Genomic DNA, 22675 nt, shown 5'->3' on the forward strand with positions numbered 1-22675 from the left:
CTTTGATGTAGAGGTTCTAGAACAAAGTTGCAATAGATTATGTGGCTTAGTCCAATCAGGAAATGATTTTTTTAAGCACAAATTAATATAACTTCAAAGTGATGCCAATTATGAGAAAATTTTATAGAGAATGGAATTTTATTCATGTACTGTCAATTCAAAAATAATGACCAGGATAGTTTTTGCTAAAAAATAAAAAATGCATTTTAGATATACACCTTATCGCTATTTGTCTGCCATTACTGGACATCACACCGGTTCCTGTTGAAATGTTGACGTCTTAATATAAAATATCTGATGCCACAATGGAAAAGTGATTGTTGTATGACGTCAATAGTTCAAGCGGGACAGATTCTCAGGTCAGCCGGTAATGGCGATAAGGTGTATTGATAGCATTATTTGTAGGCAGAATTTACCGAAATCACCATAATAAATGTACCATCTTTATATCTATAATTTAACAATCTCAAAATCAAATTAAATTTCTGGATTTACAGTAGTTTTAATATTTTTTTTTAGCTGTGCCTTATTACTTAGTTCCATTACGAGCTCAGCATGTAGATCTTGGCAGTGACTTGACATGGACATGTGAAGCATCAGGATATCCTTACCCTACTTACAGTTGGTACAAAGACGGAAAAATGATACAGAATATTCCAGGGGAAATAACTGTTGCTGGAAATGCCTTAACAATTTTGAACTTACAACGAAAACATAACGGAATGTATCAGTGTGCTGCAGAAAACTACCTTGGAACTAGTATGAGTGAAGCACAACTTAGAGTATTAGGTGAGTGAAATAAAAAGTTTGTTTTCTAATGTTGAATTATACGATAAGAAAGTCAACAACACCCATCAATCACCACATTGGAAGATTTTATTAATGTTTTGGTGTCTTTATTATTGTTTAATTTACTTATCTAGTGAAAGACAACTGTGAATACCTTTCAGTATCCACCCATTGTTCCATTGTTACCTAACGGCACAATTACTACTCCAGGTATTGGTTCACAATATATAAATACTTGTTGAATTATATTTAGAATCTTTTTTTTATAAGTCCCCTACCAAGGAAGTCGAAGGGGATGTTAGGTTTGCACTCTATTTGTCTGTCTGTCTGTCAGTATGCCTTTTGAAGCCTCTAGTAATCATTACATTTATTTTCTTTACAATGTTTATATATTATTTTCAGCTTTTGAGCCAACATTCAACAAGAAACCTTTACCTGCAGAAATGTATGGAGCCGTAAATGGAAACATAACAATTCAGTGTCGTCCTGAGGCAGCTCCTGCACCAACCATTGAGTGGTATATAGGTGGTAGTCTAATATCATCTACTGACAAATTTAAACGGGAGCTGAATGGAGATTTAGTTATAACTGGTCTTAATATGGCTGATGCAGGAGTCTATAGATGTAAAGCTACAAATGATTTAGGATCAACCGAAAGTGCAGGAAGTCTCTTTGTTAAAGGTTGGTATTATATAATACATGTATATAAGTACATACACATTGAAATTATTATCATTGCCATAAATTGGTCTATTCATTATTTAGTGCTTAGAAATATTTTATTTCTGGTAAAAGGGGTGTCTTCTAACAAATACTTTCTTCCAAATTCTTCACAGAAACAACCAAACAGAATGACTTCATATTTGGTTTGAGATTTGACAGTTGTGAGTTGTAACATGTAAGCACTATTCAAGTCTCTCAGATAACTTATTCCAGTTAGCACATGAATTTTTCAATGCATTGAATGAATTTGAAATTTTTAATCAACATACATTTTTCCCAATGCTACTGACCTGAATGATTTCATATTTGGTCAACAGCATAACATTGATAAAGTCAGTTGTAATGTGTATGCTATATTAGCATTTTACCATTTTCTAATACTTATGCAATAGTATTGGGTGTGTGAGTGTGTGTTTACAACATATCAGTGTTTACAATACAAAATATCAGCTGTTCTACAATTTGTGTTTTTTTGTAGGTCAAGTTGTTATTAGTGTACCACCAACTGTAACTGATAAGGCTGTGCAAAATGAAACCAAATTTATACGATGTGAAGCATCTTATGATCAAGAACTGGATCTTGTTTATGTGTGGAATTTAAATGGTCATCGGATTAATATCACAAAAGATTTCCATTATGAACAGGTAACTTATAGTATTCATAATTTATAATTTTTTTCACAACTTAATATCTACTAGAAGTATTAAATCTACATAATAGCCTTCAGGTAATACTGTGTACATGTAATATTGAATAACTTTGAATAGTTATGATAAAACATAAACTCAACAAAATATATCAATAAATGTTTTTATGTCCCACTTACTATAGTAGAGGGGCATTATATTTTCTGGTCTGTGAGTCTGTTCATTCCTTCTTCCGTTTGTCCGTCTGTCCCACTTCAGGTTAAAGTTTTTTGGTCAAGGTAGTTTTTTTATGAAGTTGAAGTCCAATCAACTTGAAACTTAGTACACATATTTCCTAGGATATGATCTTTCTAATTTTAATGCCAAGTTTTTTACCCTAATTCTTAGTCCACTGAACATAAAAAGATAGTGTGTGGTGGGGCATCCATGTACTATGGATACATTCTTGTTTCACTGTGTTTTTATTTTGAGAAGTTTATTTCTGTTATCAAGTATACTGTTGAGCTTTGTAAATTCAACTGCAGCTAATCTCAAGAGATAGATACCGTTTTTCATGAATTATCAATTTAAAATTTTCATTTTCTTATGTTCATTCCCCCAAAAGGACTATGTTAGATAACTTGTATTTTAGTTATTGGTAAACAGTTTCACTGACATCCATTGATCTCCCCATCTATTTAAACCTCCTCCCAGTAATTTTAAATTGCTTTTAAAAATATACAGTTTCCATTTCCATTCTCAATTTTAGTATTCTTTGTAGATGTGTTTGTAAAAAGATTTTACTTGTTATTGATATATGGCCATCTTTTAAATCTTACCTATTTATATGGTGCATCCAAGCACTTTTTGTTTGAACCAGAATGTGAGGCTCCATGGCCTTAGAAATATGCCTCAGTGTCATTCATAGAATGTTAAGGAGGTACATAACAAATCAGCTGAATGTTTTAATCACTTTCTATTGTACAGGCAATATTAAGCTTCTCAATGATCAAAACGAGTGTTTTACAAACTGCTATATATTGAATGAAAATGTTCAGATAAAGTGTGTGTTTAAAGTTGATGAATGTTATGAAAATTAAATATGCCAAATTATTTTTAGTCAAGGTGTTTGGTACCACCTTAAGCATTCTGATTTGATGGGTTTTCATAAAGCAATTAGGTGAATTGCATGATATTAGTAAATCGGTTAGTTAGCACTAATACAATGATATTTATAGAATTGTTAGGACTTATAGATTGATATTTTCAGATTGTAAGACCTGGTTATACAGGACTGATGATAAAACTGATTGATTTTAAACATGGAGGAACGTATGAATGTATTGCCAAAACTCCTGTCAATGAAGCAAGAGCATCAGGATTTCTCAAGATTTTAGGTAAGATTTATAAAAATCCTAAATAATGGCAAGGTTATTGCCAAAAGAGAGCAAACATTAAAAGTAAAAGGAAAAAATGGATTAATTCATTGAAAGTCATGTGGAATTCATAGGAAATTCAAGTGTTCAGTCAAACATATTTTGTATTAAATAAACTGGCGTAAAACCAAATGACAAAATCAAGTATCTACACTTAAATGCAATATTTTTCCACTGCACCCAGGATGATAAAAAGAATATTCTTGATATGAATTCTGAAGTTTCATCTTGGATAAACAGAAATCAGAATTAAAACAATCAAGCCTTCATAGACACCACATCATAATTTCTATATGTTCATTATTGACTGTTCTTTAAAGATAAGAAGCTGATACTGATTTAAGATTTTTTTATAGATAAGAGACTGCTATGGGTATTAAGATTTGAGGGGATTGTTTTACAAATTAATAGATTGAATATAGACTGATAAAATATATATATGTATGTTAGGTCCTCCATCAGAGCCTGCTGGTGTGAAAGCTGATTCAACTATGACCACTAGTTTGAGGATAAACTGGTTCCCTGGTAGAACAAATGGGTTACCAGTAGATTATTATACAATACAATCTCGTGTAGAAGGAGAAGAAGGTGTGATGACAAATTGGGAGTATATAAACAATGATGATGGCGGGAGTAAGTTTATTTAGCATTGTTGTTTCATATTTTCATACTGTAAATTCAGAAATTATTACGAGGTTTTTATACGACCGCAAAAATTTTAATTTTTTGGTCGTATATTGCTATCACGTTGGCGTCGTCGTCTGCTTCGTCGTCGTCGTCGTCGTCGTCGTCGTCGTCCGAATACTTTTAGTTTTCGCACTCTAACTTTAGTAAAAGTGAATAGAAATCAATGAAATTTTAACACAAGGTTTATGACCACAAAAGGAAGGTTGGGATTGATTTTGGGAGTTTTGGTCCCAACATTTTAGGAATTAGGGGCCAAAAAGGGCCCAAATAAGCATTTTCTTGGTTTTCGCACTATAACTTTAGTTTAAGTGAATAGAAATCTATGAAATTTTGACACAAGGTTTATGACCACAAAAGGAAGGTTGGGATTGATTTTGGGAGTTTTGGTTCCAACAGTTTAGGAATTAAGGGCCAAAAAAGGGCCCAAATAAGCATTATTCTTGGTTTTCGCACAATAACTTTAGTATAAGTAAATAGAAATCAATGAAATTTTAACACAAGGTTTATGACCACAAAAGGAAGGTTGGGATTGATTTTTAACCGGATTTTTGTGACAAAAATGTCGGTTATTGATTTTGGGATGTACGGCGGGCGGGCGGTCGGGCTGTCGGGCGGGCGGGCGGGCGGCAATCAAATGTTGTCCGTGCATTAACTCATGAACCGTTCAACCAAAGCTTTTAAAATTTTAATATGTTATTACTGACAACTATACAAAGGTCAAGTTCAATAATGGCGATTTTGACTTTTACCGTTCAGGAGTTATGGTTCTTGAAAGATTGAAAAATGGAGTTGTCCAAGCATTTACGCATGAACTGTTCTACCAAAGCTTCCAAATTTTAATATGTTGTTACTAATGAAAGAATGGAGGTCAAGTTCAATAATGACGAATTTGACTTTTACCGTTCAGGAGTTATGGTTCTTGAAAGATTGAAAAATGGAGTTTCCAGTCGTGTCCGTGCATTTATGCATGAACTGTTCTACCAAAGCTTCCGAAATTTTAATATGCTGTTACTGATGACAAAATGAAGGTCAAGTTCAATAATGACGATTTTGACTTTTACCGTTCAGGAGTTATGGTTCTTGAAAGATTGAAAAATGGTTTTTCCCTTCGTGTCCGTGCATTTTCTCATGAACCATTCAACCAAAGCTTTTGAAATTTTAATATGTTGTTACTGATGACAAAATAGAGGTCAAGTTTAATAATGACGATTTTGACTTTTACCGTTCAGGAGTTATGGTTCTTGAAAGATCGTAAAATGGCGTTTCCATTCAGGTTGTTGCATTTACTCATGAACCATTCAATCTAAGCTTTTCAAATTTTAATATGTTGATACTGATGACAAAATGGAGGTCAAATTTGATATTGACGATTTTCACTTTCACCATTCATCAGTAATGGTTCTTGTGATATAGCCAGGACACAAATAAATGTTAATAAATCCGGTTTGCTGTCGTTGTGACAGCCTCTTGTTGGAGTTGAGGTCACAACAGTTTATGAATTAGGGGCCAAAAAGGGGCCCAAATAACCATATGACCATAAAAGGAAGGTTGGGTTTGATTTTGGGAGTTTTGGTCCTAACAGTTTAGGAATAAGGGGCCCAAAGGGTCCAAAATTGAACTTTGTGTGATTTCATCAAAAATTGAATAATTGGGGTTCTTTGATATGCCGAATCTAACTATGTATGTAGATTCTTAATTTTTGGTCCGGTTTTCAAATTGGTATACATTAAGGTCCAAAGGGTCCAAAATTAAACTTAGTTTGATTTTAACAAAAATTGAATCCTTGGGGTTCTTTGATATGCTGAATTTAAAAATGTACTTAGATTTTTAATTATTGGCCTAGTTTTCAAGTTGGTCCAAATGGGGGTCCAAAATTAAACTTTGTTTGATTTCATCAAAAATTGAATAAATGGGTTCTTTGATATGCCAAATCTAACTGTGTATGTAGATTCTTAATATTTGGTCCAGTTTTCAAATTGGTCTACATTAAGGTTCAAAGGGTCCAAAATTAAACTAAGTTTGATTTTAAACAAAAAATAAATTCTTGGGCTTATTTGATATGCGTTATCTAAATATGTACTTTGATTTTTGATTATGGGCCCAGTTTTCAAGTTGGTCCAAATCAGGATTCCATATCAAGTATTGTGCAATAGCAAGAAATTTTCAATTGCACAGTATTGCACAATAGCAAGAAATATCTAATTGCACAATATTGTGCAATAGCAATTAATTTTCAATTGGAGTTATCTTTCTTTGTATAGAATAGTAGTTGATAATATATGTTGGAAATTTGCCAGACATGACTATGATGTCATTTTCTATTTTTATTTGCCAATAACTTTATGTAAATAACTTCATTGGAAATTTGCCAATATAAAATGTTGCTGATGAAGTTTTTTTTATTGTTTTATACAATAAACAATGTATATTCACTTTTACTACCAACCAATCTTTACCATTCAGTGATAACAAGCACTTTATTTCACATTTTAATATTTTATGATGTATTTAAAAGAGTAGTTATTGTTGCAAACTCCATTAGAAATTTGAATTGATATCAGTTTTGGAAAAAGGGAAACGGGGATGTGAAAAAAAGGGGGGGGGTAAATTTTTCTCATTTCAGATTTCATAAATAAAAAGAAAATGTCTTCAAACATTTTTTTAAGAGGATTAATATTCAACAGCATAGTGAATTGCTCAAAGGCAAAAAAAAACTTTTAAGTTCATTAGACCACATTCATTCTGTGTCAGAAACCTATGCTGTGTCAACTATTTAATTTTAGATTTAAAAAGTTTGAAGAAGAAATCTTTAAATGATTTGTAAAATCTTGACATTTGTTTTGTGTAAAAAAAAAAACCATGTAATGTCAAAAATTTGATCACAATCCAAATTCAGAGCTGTATCACGCTTGAATGTTTTGTCCATACTTGCCCCAACTGTTCAGGGTTCGACCTCTGCGGTCGTATAAAGCTGCGCCCTGCGGAGCACCTGGTTATTATTACAAAGAATGCGACAGAGTTATAAACGCAATAATTAAACTCGCATTTGGAAATATTGTATATGAATTATTCTCAAAATAGTAAAAATTAAATACGCATTTTTAAAAGTCTTAAATGACAAAATCGCAAATAAAAAATGCACACAATAATTTCTGAATTTACAGTACCTTAGATGTCATATGATTATGTGAATTAAATTTGTTTCAAAAATCACAATGTTTAAATCAAACAAAGGACAAAGTTCTCGCTTTGCCAAAATATGGCTTTGAATTTCAACTTAATCATAAAATATCAGAAAGGCCACAACTTGATTCATAAATAGAATTATTTCAAAAGCTTTCAGGCTAAGTGAAAAAAAAGTTCTTTTAGTTTCTCAGTTAAGTTACTGTGACCAGTTTTAATGTGACAGCAAAATATTGTATTTAACATGCCTTGTTTTGTGATATTTTAGGGGTTTTTGAAAGGGATGTGATGCCTCTAGGTGAAGCTCGACCAGACAGGAGAAGTTACCTTGTAAAAAATCTAAAACCAGGCAATGTATACCAGTTCAGGGTGGCAGCAAAAAATGGGTATGCTGGCATAAGTCCTCAGAGTTATCCATCAGGTAAATACAGATACTATTATTTTTAGGGGCCCTTTGTAGCTTGCTGTTCGGTGTGAGCTCTGTTGATGGCCATTCTTTGACCTACATACATTATTGCTTAATTTTTATACGACCGCAAAATTTAAAAAAATTTTCGTCGTATGTTGCTATCACGTAGGCGTTGTCGTCGTCGTCGTCCGAAAGGGTCCAAAATTAAACTTAGTTTGATTTTGACAAAAAATGAATCAGTTAGGTTCTTTGATATGCTGAATCTAAAAATGTACTTAGATTCTTGATTATTGGCCCAGTTTTCAAGTTGGTCCAAATCGGGGTCCAAAATTAAACTTTGTTAGATTTCATCAAAAATTGAATAAATGGGGTTCTTTGATATACCAAATCTAACTCTGTATGTAGATTCTTCATTTTTGGTCCTGTTTTCAAATTGGTCTACACTAAAGTCCAAAGGGTCCAAAATTAAACTTAGTCTGATTTTAACAAAAATTGAAATCTTGGGGTTCTTTGATATGCTAAATCCAAAAATGTACTTAGATTTTTTATTATGGGCCCAGTTTTCAAGTTGGTCCAAATCAGGATCTAAAATTATTATATTAAGTATTGTGCAATAGCAAGTCTTTTCAATTGCACAGTATTGTGCAATGGCAAGAAATATCCAATTGCACAATATTGTGAAATAGCTAATTTTTTTTTAATTAGAGTTATCTTTAATTGTCCAGAATAGTAAGCAAGAAATATTTAATTGCAAAATATTGTGCAATAGCAAGATTTTTTTTTAATTGGAGTTATCTTTCTTTGTCCAGAATCAACTTAAATCTTTGTTATATACAATATACAATGTATATTCACTTTTTACTACCAACTGATAAATTAAAATAATCTTTACCATTCAGTGATAACAAGCAGTTTTTTTACATCTTAATATTTTATGATGTATTTAAATGAGTAGTTATTGTTGCAAACTCCATTAGAAATTTTAATTGAGATTAGTTTTGGAATAAGGGAAAGGGGGATGTGATTAAAAAAATTGGGTTCAATTTTTCTCATTTGAAATTTCATAAATAAAAAAGAAAATTTCTTCAAACATTTTTTTGAGAGGATTAATATTCAACAGCATAGTGAATTGCTCTAAGAGAAAACAAAAATTTTAAGTTCATTAGAACACATTCATTCTGTGTCAGAAACCTATGCTGTGTCAACTATTTAATCACAATCCAAATTTAGAGCTGAATCCAGCTTGAATGTTGTGTCCATACTTGCCCCAACCGTTCAGGGTTCAACATCTGCGGTCATATAAAGCTACGCCCTGCGGAGCATCTGGTTACACATTGTGACTTGAATTGGAAGATGTCTCATTGGCACTCATACCACATTTTATTTATAGTCAAATGATTTCCAGTTAGTTGAACTGATTAGATATTTAATTTAGTAAATCAGTTCATTCAGGCTGTGTTCATATTAAGTTTTATTTTGTGACTTTGAAGAAAGTGCAAAAAATAAAACATGTTAAGTAAATTTCCATTATTTAAGAAATTTCTATAAAATGATTATTAAAATACAGGATTGAAACTATGAGCCAAAAGTTGAACACAATAATGTTGTTTTGGTTAAAAAAAAAAAAAAAACGAAATGTCCCTATTTTCAGTATAAACATGTTGCATTTAACACTTTGACAGTGTGCTGTTGTAAACCTATTTTATTTATTCTGATATTTCAGCATTAACAAAGACATTGGAAGCTCCCCCCATTGCAATGCCATCTTTGATCTATGGTGGAAATGGTAGTGTTGGAGACCTTCATATTATATGGAATGTAAGTTTTAACAGGAACCTTTTTTTCGAATGTTAATTGAATACATGTTTCTTTAATCTACTGTAAATTCAGAAATTATTACATGCATTTATTATTTTAGACTAAAATCAATTAAATTTGCAATATTCGGGAGAAAAATCCTGTTTAATTCATATAAAAACTATAATAATTCATATAATAGTTTAAATTATTGCGATTATAACCCTGTCGCATTTTTTAAAATCATAAAAGCATCGCAATAATTTCTGAACTGACAGTTTTGCAGCAATGAGAAAATTAACGATTTTCATTTCAGCCTTTTTTTTTTTTGTTATGGTAGATGTATGCCATCACAGCAAATATTTAAGTTGAGCTACAAAACCTTGTATATAACCTTGTCCTTATTGCTGCAAGCCTCAACAAGATTCAGATCTAACCCTGATTAGGAAAAATTCACAATTGCAGCAGACATTAAAAAATTAATACAATAACAGACATAGTAACAGTCATATATAATGTTTATACTGAAATAAACAGGTTAAATATGAATTAATGGTTGTCAACTTAATCTTGGTTTTATGAAGTTTAAAACATAATTTGCCTTTTATGAGAATTATTTTATGAACACCCATTTTTAAAGAATGGCTGAAAGTGAATAAAACACCATCATTAGTTTGCATAAGGTAATGTTCCTCAGGTACAATATACGATTAGTCAAGACCATCAATGCTTTTACCTTGTTTCTATGAAATGAATTTCTGTGTTTAACTTTCTTTACTTATAAATAAAAAAGTGCCATTACATCAAAATTGTTTTCTATCAAAGTAGTATTTATTAATACCTGCAATTCTTTTAAATTACTAACTAGATAGCAATAAGACTTTCATAGAGTCTTCAGTATGTTCATAGAATTTGTGATTTCAGCTTCTCTTTTAGGAACTTATCATTATTTATCTGGGAGGGGGGACTGGTCAAAATACAGGTATGTGGAAGAGGGGGGGTTCAAATTTTATTGTAAATTCAATATGGGGGGATCAATATTTTTTGCACAAAGAAATGAGTAGTTCGAGCATCACTAATCATGGTACCTTTTTTAATTCATTATAAGATCCCTACTCTCATTCCCTCAAAATCTGTATTTTTTAGGCTAACAATTCAAAATGTTGGGGTTTCCCTGCTTTCCTGACCTTGAATTATTCATGAATATTCATGAACAATTCATGAATATTCATGAATATTCAAGGTAACAGTTCATGAATATTCATGAATATTCATGAATGTTAAATGGCACCTTGAATATACATGAATATTGTTTGAACTGAATAAGCTTGAATATACATGAATATTGTATGAGCTGAATAAGCTTGAATATACATGAATATTGTATGAACTGAATAACCACGATTAAACATGAATAATTATCTGTAGAATATTCATGAACATGAAATAGGATGTCTATGAATAATGCATGATTAGAATCACCATGAATGAAAAATATATATCTATCCCAATTTTCTTGACATCTGCCCCTGCGAAATGATTATGAATAGTTCATGAATGTTCATGGATGATTCATGAATGATTCATGAACATAATTCATGAATTGTTCATAAAAGATTCATGAACAGTTAATGAACTAGACATGAACTACAAATGGACAAGCACGTTCATGAACCAGTGAATAATGAACTATTCATGAACAGAAAGTGTTCATGAACTCTTTGGTTCATTAAAGTTCATGAACAAAAATAGTTCTTGAACTTTTATTATTCATGAATTGTTCATGATTTTATAGTTCATGAACACGCTTGTCCATTTGTAGTTCATGTCCTGTTCATGTATAGTTCATGAATTTTTTTATGAATGATTCATGAATTTGTTCATGAATTTGTTCATGAACCATACCAGTCCATGAATCATTCATGAACACATGAACTACTGTGTTTATGAACTGTTCATTAGTAATTTAATTCATGAACATTGTCTGTCCACTTGTAGTTCATGAACTGTTCATCTAAAGTTCATGAAATAATTTAAAAGGATTTTTTTGAATTTTCATTTTTTGTGTTATTATCATAAGTAAACTCCTGTCTGTAATAAACGTATTTACACTTTTGGTATTTAGCTGTATTTTGCCTCCGAATGACCTTATATCACCTCCGAATAACCTTTTGACGTCAAGCAACAATCGCTTTTTAGTTGTGACGTCAAATGTTTTGAATTATGATGTCAAAGTTTACGGGAACCTGTGTGATTATATGTAATGGCGGACAAATTTGCATACAAGTGTAAATACGTCTATTAAAATTGCTGTATCAGGACTTCCAACTAGAAATGCTAAATAACATCTTGGTGCAGTTGTTCTGCTTGAAATTCTTCACAGTTGAACAGATCTTTTAATCAATAAATGCATCTGAGTTTCCCCCTGCAAAATCAAAAATCACTCCACAAAGAATCAAAAGTCCTTGATATTTGTTTTTATAAATAAGCACTCAAGATTAAACAGCTTCTAACAGGTATAATACAATGTAATAATTTAATTTAATAAATGTTGTTTTTATTAAAATATCAATAGAGTAAGATTAATAACATGAATATCACTTCAGCCTTTTCATGACATTTCAAATAATGTACCTACCCCCCTTTTTCCCCTTTTAATTTACCCACACACAATCATAAGAGTGGCTGAAGCATGAATTATTTTTACCTTGAAATACAATATATTGTACAAATCTATCAGTTATTCCTGAATGGAAATCATTAAACTAACACTGTAAAATGTAAAGGCTACTTTCTGGTGTTTTATATTTATTTTAAAAAATCAATAATTATTATAAAATGCTTCAACAAATAGTTATTCAGCAAAAAAATATAATCAAAATATATATAATTTACTTATCTGATAACAAATCTGCTTTGTTTTGACAGCTATATTACTTCACTCCTCATCAAACATCTTCATTTGTATTCAACCCTGCTTTCCTGACCTTGAATTATTCATGAATATTCATGAACAATTCATGAATATTCATGAATAATATTCATGAATATTCATGAATATTCAAGGTAACAGTTCATGAATATTCATGAATATTCATGAATGTTAAATGGCACCTTGAATATACATGAATATTGTTTGAACTGAATAAGCTTGAATATACATGAATATTGTATGAGCTGAATAAGCTTGAATATACATGAATATTGTATGAGCTGAATAAGCTTGAATATACATGAATATTGTATGAACTGAATAACCACGATTAAACATGAATAATTATCTGTAGAATATTCATGAACATGAAATAGGATGTCTATGAATAATGCATGATTAGAATCACCATGAATGAAAAATATATATCTATCCCAATTTTGAATGCTAAATACATACTCTAGAATAACCTTGAATATTTAATGAATATTGAAAGGTTGAATATTCTAGAATAACCATGAATATTGAAAGGTTGAATATTCTAGAATAACTATGAATATTGAATGGTTGAATATTCTAGATTAACCATGAATATTGAAATAAGTGTCCTTGAGAGGTTTTTTGAAAACCAAAAGCAAATACAGACATTTAAGTTTAAAATATTTTTTAATCATGATAGCTGTGAAATATGAATTTTACAATCACTTTCATTAAAAGCTAGCAAAATTGTCCACTATTTAATCTAGAATTTAATCCAAACCTGTTTAGTCGGATAGCTTTTTGAACATTTTGTAATTATGCAATGATATTTTTTCTCATTTATCTGGGAATTGTTCAAAAATTGTTATTGTCAATAATTCTTATGTAGGCCTATCTAATGCTGGCTTGACGTCGTCCTTTGCATTGGCTTTTCTTCCTTTCATTAACTTTACCCAACCCGCTAGTTTTCTCCAAAAATGAACAGGAAAACATCTATGACACATGACTGAAAGTCACTTTTGTTGCTTATTATTTTCTTGACATCTCAGCCTGAGTGTTTTGTATGAAGATGTTATGAATATCACCTACATGAGCTATCTATTAAAATTATCATATATTTTTTTCATTTAACTGTGGAATACATACATGTACATGTATGTTATTCCGCATCAACAATCAAGTAAAAATATACGTATACAAAAGTCCTAGAACAAATTTCATTATCAATTTTTATGCCGTTTACCACAAATAGTTCTGAGTCATTATCATGCAGCTTTATTCATGCTTATTCATGTTTGTCACACAATGGAAAAAATATTCTAAGTCCAAAATTTATTCCTCATTATTCATTCTTATTCATGAAATGTATGCAAAAAAATTCTAAGTCCAAACATTCATTCTTATTCATGTTTATTCATATTGACAAAAAGGGTTTTATTACCACAAAAAAAACAATTTTGAATGAAGGAAACTTGATTATACTATGATATAGTAAGTGACTAGCATTTTAAGAACATTTATTTGTTGTCTCCAAACAGTTATTAAGAATTCATGTATATTCCACTTAATTCATGTTTCATATTCATGAATAATTTTGACACTGGAATAGTAACCATGAATGGAAGTGGAATATTCATGAATATTCATGAATATTCTACTTTATTCATGAATACATGAATATCATGAAAGCAGGGTTCTATCCTACATTTATGAATGATATGTGTCAATAACTAAGCAAGTATGCAAGAATAAAAAAAATAAATAAATAAAAAGAATGAACTATCCATATAAACGTTTACCGATTCAATGGAGGTTTCAATAAGGCCTACTGTAAAACAAAAGTTTTACGCAGCGTCCAAGTGAGGAACATATACTGCGGGTAATAGATATCCCACTTAGTAAATAATGTGTTGTTGCTGTATCAAAAAGTCTTTATAGAACTACTTAGGAACAAGTTTTCTTTAATAGCTCAGTATAGGAAATTAGAAACAAAGTTTGAAAAAGCCTCCTAAAGCACTGGCTGGCTGCCTACCTTTTAATATTCATGGAAGAGCCCATATTTCAAGGCAATTTTCCTTCAAATATTTTTTTGGACTCAATCCACTGAGAACATTTCATGTTTGCATTATACATGTTATATCTGCGATATAACAAGTATTTTGCATGTTAAAATTTTGACATGTTTAATAGAGGGGGGGGGGGGGATCACATTTTTTTTAATGTTTCTGTGGGGTGTCAAATAAAAATAGTGAAATATTATGGGGGGATCAAGAAAATTTTATATCTTTGAATTCAAAATGACCAGCACCCCCTCCTCCCAGGTAAATAATGATAAGTCCCTTAGCTGAATTTGTTCATTGTTGAAGGCAGTAGGGTGACCTATAGTTGTTAATTTCTGTGCCATACTGTCTTTTGTGAAGAGTTGTCTCATTGCCAATCATACCACATTTTTTTTTTATATATCTGCCATAGGGTAAAGTGTCTTGCATCTGTTTTTCCTCTAAACCCATACTGATTATAAGAACACATTCTCTCTTTAGATTTTTTTTGGAACAATATAGAATACTGTGAGTAGAAGTTGATTTGTCCCAGCATTGAGATAATCAAATTGAAAGATTTATAAGATGATTGTCAATAGGCTTGATGTCAAAAAGTAAATGAATTTATGGAATGGTTTATATGCTATTTGTGACAGGTGCATTTACGTCCAATTCTGATTATGAATGCTACTTTTTCTGTGGCAGGTTGGTGGTTCTGTCCTGGTACACTTGTTTCCTCCACTAATAAATACTGGCCACCGCAAATATTTCTAAGAGTTCCTAAAGCAGCTTGTAATTTACTGAATGTGTATAACCATTATTTAGGAAATGCCATACGAAGACAGAGGTCATCAGAGTGGTGGATATATGGTTTACTGGAGACAACATCAAGAGGGTAATGATGATAGATTATGGAATAAGGTAAGTCAAACTTGTTCAAAATACAGTCAGACTAGTTCTAAGTATACAGTCAAACTAGTTATTAATATACAGTCAAACTAGTTATAAATATACAGTCAAACTAGTTCAAAATACAGTCAGACTAGTTCTAAACTAGTTCTAAGTATACAGTCAAACTAGTTCTACATGTTCTAAGTATACAGTCAAACTAGTTGAAAATACAGTCAGACTAGTTCTAAACTAGTTCTAAGTATACAGTCAAACTAGTTCAAAATACAGTCAAACTAGTTCTAAGTATACAGTCAAACTAGTTCTAAATATACAGTCAAACTAGTTAAAAATACAGTCAAAAAAGTTCTAAATATACAGTCAAAATAGTTCATAATACAGTCAGACTAGTTCTAAACTAGTTCTAAGTATACAGTCAAACTAGTTCAAAATACAGTCAAACTAGTTCTACATGTTCTAAGTATACAGTCAAACTAGTTGAAAATACAGTCAGACTAGTTCTAAACTAGTTCTAAGTATACAGTCAAACTAGTTCAAAATACAGTCAAACTAGTTCTAAGTATACAGTCAAACTAGTTCTAAATATACAGTCAAACTAGTTAAAAATACAGTAAAAAAAGTTCTAAATATACAGTCAAACTAGTTCTAAATAAACTGTCAAACTAGTTTTTAATATTCAGTCAAACTAGATCTAAATATGCAGTCAAACAAGTTCTAAATATACAGTCAAACAAGGTCTTAATATACAGTCATCCTAGATCTAAATATACAGTCAAACTAGTTCTGAATATTCAATAAAACTAATTCAAAATATACAGTCAAACTAGTTCTCAATATACAGCCAAACAGGTTTAAATTATACAATCAAACTAGTTCTAAATATGCACTCATCATGCTTCAAATGTAAATAATTTATTTCGAATTTGTGCCGCTCATCAAATGTTATTTCATCACTTTGCACAGGTAAATCACCTAGTGCTAGTGGTAACCAAAGTTAAAATTGTTTTGTCTTTTCACTTTAAGTAAAACTTGATAGTTAATATCATTATCAAAATGCTATCCAAAAGCTCTAAAAGAAAATTAGGATGTGCCTTGTATTAGTGGTGTTTTTTAAAACATTTAAGTATTTGTATTCAAATACTATACTAAAATAGAATTCAATTTCTAGATGAATTATATTGAAAACTCACCATACTATTCTCTCTCACTCTCTTTCTTTCTCTCTCTCTCCGGTGTTCAAACTGCTTTACTCCTTATCTTATATTTGTATATCTAAAAAAAAAAAAAAAATTGCTTCCTAATAGAAAGATGTATTGATTAGATAATATCTATAGTTTTTTATATTATATATTGCTATTATATTTGTGTATATTATGTTGTAAATTGGAAGTTATAAATAATAAAAAAATTTAAAAAATATTTGGATTAATTAGTTATCAAAGGTACCAGGATTATAATTTTATAAAACATACACTGGGGGAAAAAAAAAAAAAAAAAAAGTATTTGTATTCAATATTTGATATCTTTCAGGAAAAAATTAACTCCTGGAAGCAAACACACTTTGTTTACCAGGTCGGAGAGGACAATTTTTATCTGTTGTATGAAATCAAAATACAAGGCTGGAATATACTTGGAAGTGGTCCCAATGCTTCAGCCATGATTTACTCCTCTGAAGGCAGTAAGTAGATCAAAATAGTAGCAATTTCCTTATAAATGTACTTAAAACTTATCAGTAAAAACCTCCAAAGCATTACGTAAAAATTAACTGCCCGTCCAATATTATTAGTTACACATTGTGCAATTGTCCTAATACCAGAAATTATCGGGTCAATAAAATTCATTTTGGGTGAGACAAAGTCGAACTCGATATGAATTTTATTGATCCTATAAATCTATGAAATTTAAACACAAGGTTTATGACCATAAAAGGAAGGTAGGGATTGATTTTGGGTGTTTTGATCCCAACAGTGTAGGAATAAGGGTCCAAAAAGGGCCTGAATAAGCATTTTTCTTGGTTTTCGCACAATAACCTTAGTATAAGTAAACAGAAATCTATGAAACTTTAACATAAGGTCTATGACCACAAAAGAAAGGTTGGGATTGATTTTGGGAGTTTTAGTCCCAACAAATTAGAGTCCAAAAGGGTCCAAAATTAAACTGTGTTTGATTTCATCAAAAATGAATTATTGGGGTTCTTTTATATGCCAAATCTATCCGTGTATTCAGATTCTTAATTTTTTGTCCTGTTTTCAAATTGGTCTACATTAAGGTCCAAAGGGTCCAAAATTAAATTGAGCTTGATTTTAACAAAAATTGAATTCTTGGAGTTCTTTGATATGCTGAATCTAAACATGTACTTAGGTTTTTTATTATAATCCCAGTTTTCAAGTTGGTCCAAATCGGGCTCCAAAATTATTATATTAAGTATTGTGCAAAAGCAAGAAATTTGCAAGAAATCTTCAAATGCACAATATTGTGCAATAGCAAGAAATTTTCAATTGCTCAGTATTGCGAAATAGCAAGAAATCTTCAATTGCACAGTATTGCGCAATAGCAAGAAATATCTAATTGCACAATATTGCGCAATAGCAAGAAATTTTCAATTGCACAGTTTTGCGCAATAGCAAGAAATATTCAATTGCACAGTATTGTCCTGTTTTCAAATAGGTCTACATTAAGGTCCAAAGGGTCAAAAATTAAACTTTGTTTGATTTCAACAAAAATTGAATATATAGGGTTCTTCAATACCATGTATTTAGATTTTTAGTATTTGGGCCCGGCTATCAATTTGGTCCACATTGAGGTTTAAAGGGTCTAAAATTGAACATTATTTGATTTCATCAAAAATTGAATTCTTGGGGTTCTAAGATATGCTGAATCTAACCATGTTTTTAGATTTTGGATATTGGACCATAATAGGTAAATGTCCAATTTGAAATTATTAAGTTTTTAAGTTTAAGTTCTTAGACCACATTCATTCTCTGCCAGAAACCTATGTTGTGTCAGCTATTTAATCACAATCTAAATTCAGAGATGTATCAAGCTTGAATGTTGTGTCCATACTTGCCCCCAAATGTTCAGGGTTCTACCTCTGTGGTTGTATAAAGCTGTGCCCTGCAGAGCATCTGGTTATATTACATATTATTATATTCAAATTCAATATTAGGACAATATCAACCAAATATATTTTAGATATTTAATCTAAAACTGTGAAAAATTAAAAATATTAGAACTATAAAGCAACTCAAATTTTATTATTTTTATTAGGTCAATGGTATAAGGGAGATAATTCCAATTGCTGCAATAAATAAGGGAGATAATTCCAATTGCTGCAATAGAAAATTGTACTGAAATTTATTAGGACACTATCAGCCAATCAAATTGCGAAAAATTACTCTAAATCAGGATAAATGAATCTACAACATGCTGTTTCAAAATAGATTGTGATGTGGGATTGGAGGTATTCAAATTAATTACAGGTGGTTGCATTTTCTAGAAATTGAGACTCAAAGAAGTGTCTTCATGACAATCATTCGTTTAATTCTTGAAACTTTTTGAGAAAATTTATTGATTTATAGAAAAGACTGCATCTTTTACATTTCTGAAAAAAGGAAAACATTGCTTGATTTAAAATTCATATGAATGAAATATTTTTTTTATAGTGCCAACAGCTGCACCTGGTAACGTATTAGCAGACGCTTTTAATTCAACTGCTATGGAGGTAACATGGGATGAAGTAGAAGATACCAGGGAGGTTATGAAAGGTCGTCTCTATGGTTACCAGGTTAGTAATGATTTAACTGAAAAGTTGTCAAAGTTTCTGGATACATAAAAACATATAACATGGAAATATGTGATTGAAAAGTAATGATGAAATAAATAGATATATGATTATATATAATATTATATACTTACTGTCACTGAGACCATCAGCAGAGTTTTTTTTATCATTTTTAGAAAGTTAATTAAAACACATATTTACCGAAATAAAAGACTACTTGTTTTATTTCATATTTAAAGAGAGTAGCAAGAGAAATGTATGAAATAACAATTATTTACCAAACCAATTTCAACATAATTAATTATACATGTAAAAGCATGGGACGTTTTCCACTGGATTAATTTATAACTCTTGGAATGATTTATAAGTTCATATATTCATCCTCTAGTTTCATATGTATTATGTCAGATTAATTTATATGGTCATAATTTGAAAAGTTGGGAGAGATAACACAAACGTTTTTCAGGGTTTAAAATGAAAACTTTTCTTTACCCCATAATGGTTCCTGCATGTGAGTCTTTTTTTATTTTTAAATTTCAGATAAACTACTATTCTGATGATGATATTGAACCATTGTACAAGACATATATACGTTTCCCTGGACAGATGGGATCTGCTGTGTGTATTGGTCTATGGGCAGATTCTAACTTCTGGTTTCAAATTCAAGTGTATAACACTGCAGGACTTGGACCTGTCAGTGACTCTTACAAACAGGAAACTCTGCATTTTGGTATGTAAAATATACATGCTTGAAGTTGCATACGATGATGCTGTACTGTGTGATGCATTTCCATATTCCTATTCATTTTTCTTTAGTTCCTGTTTACCAAATATTGAGAGCCTGGGTTTCATTAGTGAGCAATAGCTCAAAATTCTACTTGTTGGATATTAATCTTATACTTATAATGAATGAAAACAACATTGCTCTCAGTCCATCGGTAATAGGTAACATTTGTCAGAAATTTGATTATTATTAAACTTAAAAAGATTTGAATTAAAATAAAAAGATTTGTTATGAGACAACTCTCCATCCAAGTCACAATTTATAAAAGTAAACAATTTTAGGTCAAGAACCAATAAATTGTATATGAAAGTTAAACTATTATTGGTTTTGTTACAGCATCAAGATTATACCCAACAGAAGTAGCAGTATACTCTCATTCAGCTACATCAGTTGTACTCAAATGGAGAGGTATTTTGATTGAATTTGACGAAGCAACTATTGTAAATTATAGGGTACGTTTTAATCTTATATATTTATGAATTTCTTGTTTATTTTACAAGGTTAGATGTAGCAACTTATAGAGAATTTTATAAATAGAATATCATTTGAATATTTCAACCACTTTAATACCAGAGAGATTGACATCAGATAGGGATCTCTTGATGTTACATTACCCTTTAGTGGAAAAGAGTTTAAGCACAAATTAAAATCATCTAATTTCTTAAAAGGACCTAACATGTTTGAAATTTATCTTGGTATCTATGATGGGTTTATTTATATACCTGCAATACTAATCAAGAAATCGTTAACTGGTATATTTTTATATTTTTGAGCTTCACAGATGTACTATATAACAGAAGTATGAATTATTCCTCATTCCACAATTTAATTCTCAATGTTAGTATATAAATCAATTGTATGCCCAAAATATTACCTTGATTGCCATTTTTTACTTAGTGTTAAGGGATTAAAATGGATCAGAAAAAAATGGCTTAAATATTTATTGAAAAGCCTGATATTAAATGTATTTAGAAAAAACTCTGAAAAATGAAAAAAAAATAACAAATTGAACATGTCAGAACATAAAAAAGAAGTGAGAAAATCAGGAGAGGTCATTATAGTTTTCATTTAATAATGTGGCTATTAAAAGAGTTTCAATCTCTGAAATTATATGTTTATGATCAAATAAAACATTTTTATATGGAATATGACCCTACAATGATTAAAAATATGCATGCATCATCTTTATACATAAAATTGTATCTTTCAGTTGTATCTTTGGCCTTCAAATGAGCACTTTAGATCAGCAGAAGAAATTGACACTGATGGACTGGTCACTTCTTATATCCTAACCAATTTGAAGAAAGGAATTATCTATGCAGTTAGAATAGCAGCAATAAGTGATGGTGGTGAAGGCAAAAAGTCTATTACACTTTATTTCACATTGACAGGTAAAGGTCTAGATAGTTCAATATCTGGTAACATATCAAACTGTTTGTTTTCCCAGATGACATGCATGAATAAATTTAAAAACACTTGATTTTACACATTGATAGGTCAAATTGATTCTTTTTTACATTTACAGATATACTATTTCTTTTCAAATTGACCTCAATAATTACATATTATTTGCAAATTGACCTATATGATCAATATGACTCCTTGCTGTTTTAACCTTTTGTGATATTTGCCTTTTATCTTGAAAAGTATCATTTTATTAATAAACAGATAAAAACTATGTCCAACTGAAATAATTAGCATGACAAGACTTTGATCTCACTCTTCACAAATAATCTTGTTTCTATGTATCAAGTATCAATTGTATGTAAAAATATCAGGTGAGCAATACATTTCATTTACATACATTTCATTTTGTTATTAGCTCACCTGACCTGAAAGGTCAAGTGAGCTTTTCTCATCACTTGGCGTCCGGTGTCTTGCGTTCGTCGTCCGTAAACTTTTACAAAAATCTTCTCCTCTGAAACTATTAGGCCAAATTTAACCAAACTTGACCACAATCATCCTTGGTGTATCTAGTTTAAAAAATGTGTCTGATGACCTTGCCATCAAACCAAGATGGCCACCATGGCTAAAAATATTTTGGCTTATATCTTTAAAACCAAAGCATTTAGAGCAAATCTGACATGGTGTAAAATTGTTTATCAGGTCAAGATCTATCTGCCCTGAAATTTTCAGACAAATCGGACAACCTGTTGTTGGGTTGCTGCCCCTGAATTGGTAATTTTAAGGAAATTTTTCAGCTTTTGGTTATTATCTTGAATACTATTATAGATAGAGATAAACTGTAAACAGCAATATTGTTCAGCAAAATAAGACCTACAAATAAGTCAACATGACCAAAATTGTCAGTCAACCCCTTAAGGAGTTATTGCCCTTTATAGTCAATTTGTTATTTTTTGTAACTTGTACAAAAATCTTCTTCTCTGAAACTACTGGGCCAAATTTAAACTAACTTGGCCACAATCATAATTGTGGTATATAGTTTAAAAAATTTGTCCGATGACCCCAACTACCAAACAAAATGGCAGACATGGCTAAAATTAGAACATAGTGGTAAAATGCAGTTTTTGCTTTATATCTTTGAAACTTAGACATTTAGGGCAAATCTTTCAAGATTTAAATGTCCATCAGAATAAGAT

General features: G+C 30.7%; 1 protein-coding gene across 2 annotated transcripts in view; it reads left to right on the top strand.

Moving 5' to 3' along the window:
• LOC139510286 (contactin-like) overlaps positions 1 to 22675 on the top strand; it is a 40778-nt gene that overhangs the window by 16632 nt on the left and 1471 nt on the right. For both annotated transcript variants that reach the window (XM_071296783.1, XM_071296784.1), the window contains exons 13-25: positions 520 to 789; positions 1192 to 1470; positions 1991 to 2157; positions 3410 to 3536; positions 4026 to 4208; positions 7714 to 7866; positions 9578 to 9672; positions 15427 to 15522; positions 17041 to 17188; positions 19173 to 19294; positions 19832 to 20021; positions 20412 to 20527; positions 21286 to 21466. In XM_071296783.1, coding sequence (XP_071152884.1) covers positions 520 to 789; positions 1192 to 1470; positions 1991 to 2157; positions 3410 to 3536; positions 4026 to 4208; positions 7714 to 7866; positions 9578 to 9672; positions 15427 to 15522; positions 17041 to 17188; positions 19173 to 19294; positions 19832 to 20021; positions 20412 to 20527; positions 21286 to 21466 — 2127 coding nt within the window. The remainder of the gene's footprint in view (positions 1 to 519; positions 790 to 1191; positions 1471 to 1990; positions 2158 to 3409; positions 3537 to 4025; positions 4209 to 7713; positions 7867 to 9577; positions 9673 to 15426; positions 15523 to 17040; positions 17189 to 19172; positions 19295 to 19831; positions 20022 to 20411; positions 20528 to 21285; positions 21467 to 22675) is intronic.

This window comes from Mytilus edulis, chromosome 2, assembly GCF_963676685.1.
Source record: "Mytilus edulis chromosome 2, xbMytEdul2.2, whole genome shotgun sequence".
Classification (NCBI taxonomy): Eukaryota; Metazoa; Mollusca; class Bivalvia; order Mytilida; family Mytilidae; genus Mytilus; species Mytilus edulis.